The sequence below is a fragment of the Corapipo altera genome, unplaced genomic scaffold (assembly GCF_003945725.1).
Source record: "Corapipo altera isolate COAL_440 unplaced genomic scaffold, ASM394572v1 146, whole genome shotgun sequence".
In the NCBI taxonomy this organism is placed as follows: domain Eukaryota; kingdom Metazoa; phylum Chordata; class Aves; order Passeriformes; family Pipridae; genus Corapipo; species Corapipo altera.
Window position 1 is genome coordinate 565,851 of NW_020884981.1, and position 4,201 is coordinate 570,051.

Sequence of the window (4,201 nt, forward strand, 5' to 3'; positions counted from 1 at the left end):
GAACCAGTGGGGGATTATCCCCCTGGGCCTGGGCAGTGGGGCTGAGGCGGAGCCCCCCGAGAGCAGGGGACACGGAGCCCCCCGAGAGCAGGGGGTACGGAGCCCCCCGGGTGCCGCACGGGGCCCGCAGCCGGAGGGGAAGCGGGACCGTCGCAGGGTCCGTGTGTGAGCCCGGTCCCCGAGGGATCCCCGGCAGAAGGACCGACAGCCCAGCACCACACCGCTGCTGCCGCCCTTGGTTTGCATCGGCAGAGAGGCAGATTTGTGGGGTTTTCGATGGAGGAATCTGCCCTGTCCTGCGGCTGTGGGAGCTGCCTGGTTGGTACCGCTGGGATCCCGACAGGAATACTTCTGCGAAGTCCTGCAGTTCCCCAAAAGTGCCCATAGCTGGCACTCGGCGATGCCTGTTCCGGGCAGCCGAGCAGCAGGAATCCAGTCCTCCCCTTTGCACAGCACAATGAAAAGTTAACAGAAGCTTATAAGGAAGGAAAGAAGTGGTTCTTTGCTTTCGAGGGCTGAATCTTCAGGTTGAGATGCCTGTGATTCTCTGCAGCCATGTGACCACAGACTCTTCTAAAGAGAAAAAGTTCAGAATTACAGGCAACACATGGAGACAGGGCTTTAAAAAAACCTATAAAATATTACAAGGTTGGCCCCATCTTGCCCCATTCTTGCAACTGTGTGTGAGTTCACTGTTAGAACACTGTGAACAGTTCTGCTTCTGAGGCATGGACCAAGATAGAGCCCAGCTGGCTCTTCCAGGGCTGAGCGGGCTCAGCAGGGCTGACAGGGAGTATCAGGCACACAGAAAGTAGTTTAATCAGCAAAATCATGAGCTGCAATGCTGTGAGACCTCGGGGAGCAGAAGTGGGACAAAAAGAGCTCGTTTACACACAGCTGCTTCTCTAGAGTCATGGAATATCCTATGTTGGAAGGGATGCACAGGGATCATCAAGTCTAACTTCTGACCCTGCCCAGGACACCTAACAATCTCACCCTGTGCCTTAGAGTGTTGCCCAAACGTTCCTTGAGCTCTGGCAGCCTTGGTGCTGTGCCCACTGCCCTGGGGAGCCTGGTCAGTGCCCAACCACCCTCTGGGGGAAGAACCTTTTCCTAATATCAAACTTATCCCTCCCCTGACACAGCTCCAGCCGTTCCTTTGGATCCTATCACTGGTCACACAGAGCAGAGATCAGAGCTGCCCATCCACTGCCCTTCCTGAGGAAGCTGCAGGCCCTGATGAAGTCTGACTTCAGTCTCCTCTTCTTCAGCTGAACAAGCCAAGTGACTTCAGCTGCTCCTCATACAGCTTCCTCTCTAGACTCTTCACCATCCTCCTTTTTTCCAATACCTTCAGATCCTTCTCATAGTGTGGCTCCCAAAGCTGCACCCAGGGCAGGTTGATTCCTGCAGCTGGGACTGGCTGGGAGATGAAGTCCCATCACAGCTCCTGGAGCCACCAGCATTGCCCAGGGGGGCACAGCTCCTCAGGCACCTGCATGCTGTTGACATTTAAGTAATTAAAAACAACCAAAAAAGGCATCAGACTGCTGATTGGAAAGTCACCTGGGGCTAGAGCAGCACTACTGACACCACTACCTTTTACATCAAGTCTCTGTGGTTTAGAAGTGCTGAAAATGATCCCCAAACCCCAATGATCCCTTTACATTGGAGATGAACCAGACTTGCAAACCCTCATGAGCCTCTGGCTTTAGCAGGCAATAAGATTCCTACTAAAGGACAGGAAAGCCTTATATGAGTCTTTGTTGTTGGTCTGCACCTTGCTGGGAAGAAGGATGGGTGACTGTCTGCTTGTTGGATTGGAATTAAGATCAGGGTGAGGCAAATGCTGCTGCCATCTCAACATTAGGAGTGGCAGCATGGCAGGAGGTGGGGAGGGCGAGGCTCCACCTGCCCCTTCCAGCTGCAGCAAGAGGTGGTTAAACCACAGGGTGAAACCATGGCAGAGGTGCTGGGGCGAGGTGATAATTAGCAGAAACTTCCTGACAGAGATAAACCCACTCCACTGCTGACACCCAGGGCTCAGGTGTGACACTGGGCATCACAGCCCAGCCGCTCCCACACCCCTATCCCACTCCCTCCACACCTCTGTGATGGGTTCCTGCTGCCTCACCTTCTGAGGAGTCTTGCAACAGGGCAGCTGCTGGGTAAATCAGTTCCTACCTTCTCTTGTGGGTGGTTGGCTTCCCAGTAGATCATGTGGCAAACCAGCTGAGGAAAAAGACCGAGGTGTGTGTATCTGACTGTCTTCATTGACAGCAGCTTGTGCTAGAAGAGGCAAATGCAGCAAAAAGCCATATTCTGTTAATGTAGCAATGAGACCCTGCCCCAGTACAGACCTATTCTGTCCCAGTTGGCCTAGGAGACATTTGTACCAGGGACTGGATTTTAAGCTAACAGAGTCTAAATGTGTTTCTACCTCATGATGTTGCTTGCTGAGGAAATGCTGGGTACCTCAACAGGGCACACATGCTGAGTAACCTTTCAACTGGTGCAAATTACTACTTAAAGATTTAATTACAAAAGATATATAGGTTAAAATACCCATGTGATGTACAAGGGGCAGTCGCTGGTAGTCACAGCTCTGCCACCAGTTTATTTTGGGGACCTTCAGTGAAGAGGCATCTTGCATAGGTGAGATGTAGCAGAAGTTACAGTGTCAGCACTCATTGCTCAGGCTGATATCAGGTGAGGTTCTGCAATACATATTTCTTTTTTACTGAGAGTCCAGTACCCATAGGCTGATAAAAATAATCTTTCAGGCCCTGGGATCTCCTGCTGGGTGTCTTTGATAGCTCTGTCCGTAGCCCAAGGGTAAAATGCAAGGAGGCATCACACTTCAAAGAACAGCAAGCAGGAAATAAAAAGAAGCAGGAGATAAACTTCATCACTAATAAACGTCCCCACACTTTTTTCTGATGTTATATTACATCAACTTCCTTCTCCTGCGTGCTGCCCATGGAGAACAGTGCTGAGCTGACACAGGAAAATCCTCCCTGTATATACCAGGATGTCATGGTTGAACCTCAGCTGTTCACTCCTCCCCAGAGGGAGGGAAAGAGAATCATTAAGGGCAAAAGTGAGAAAACTTATGAATTGAGATAAAGGCAGTTTAATAGAGAATGCAAGAGCCACACAAGCAAAGCAAAACAAGGAATTCATTCCCCTTTCCCCTGGGCAGGCAGATGTTCAGCCATCCCCAGGACAGCTGGGCTCCATCATAGGAACAGTTATTTGGGAGGGCAAACGCCATCCCTCTGAATGTCCACCCCTAACTTCTTCTTCCCCCCAGCTTTGTATGCTGAGCATGATGCCAAATGGTCTGGGATACCTCTGTGGTCAGTTGGGATCAGCTGTCCTGGCTGTGTCCCCTCCCAGCTCCTCATGCACCCCCAGCCCCCTCACTGGCAGTGCTGGGTGAGGAGCAGCCGAGGCCTTGAGGCTGTGTAAGCCCTGCTCAGCAGTAACCAAAACATCCCTGGGTTATCAGCTCTGTTTGCAGCACAATTCCAAACACCCCTGTACCAGCTACTCCGAAGAAAAATAACTCTACCTCAGCCCAAACCAGCACAGGGGTAATGTCCTGCACAAACATTTTTGAGTCAAGGAAGAGGAAAATCTCCCAGTGTTCCCAGTGTAAGCCTGAGGATGTTGCTATGCTGCTGGAAAAATACATAAATATCCAAGATCCATCTTCAGCTCTTCTTGTCATTTCTTTGGAGCAAAGATTCCAGGAAATGAATCTGTAGGAAATACAGGTTATAAATAGATTCCCAGACCTTGTATCTTGCTGCAGCCAAAATCCCTGTAGAATTCCCATGGCTATCAGCAAGATGGGGTAGGAAGGGACATCCTGAGTAACCTGGTTTAGTAGAAGGTGTCCCTGCCCATGGCAGGGGGTTGGAATGAGATGATCTTAATGCTCCCTTCCAACCTAAACCATCCTGTGATTCCATGCTTCTGTGTGACATGTCCTGGAGAGACGATGTCCTGTGGCACTCAGAGTCAGCTCAGCTGGCAGTGAAGGGTGTCGGGGTGCTGTGGGCACACTGATCTTGCTGGGGTTCCCAGGAGTTCAGCAGCAGGTTCCCAAGCTGCAGGTCACAGGCTACTTGAGTTCATAACATCATGGAATCATAAAATCATTGAGGTTGGAAAAGCCCTCTAAGATCATCGACTC

At 50.9% G+C, this 4,201-nt stretch overlaps 1 protein-coding gene across 1 annotated transcript in view; it reads right to left on the minus strand.

Moving 5' to 3' along the window:
• Window positions 1–246, minus strand: part of TEDC2 (tubulin epsilon and delta complex 2) — an 8,973-nt gene extending 8,727 nt beyond the window's left edge. The window contains exon 1 of the mRNA XM_027665824.1: window positions 120–246. Within this exon, the coding sequence (XP_027521625.1) occupies window positions 120–246 (127 nt within the window). The remainder of the gene's footprint in view (window positions 1–119) is intronic.
• Between the last annotated feature and the right edge of the window lie 3,955 nt (window positions 247–4,201).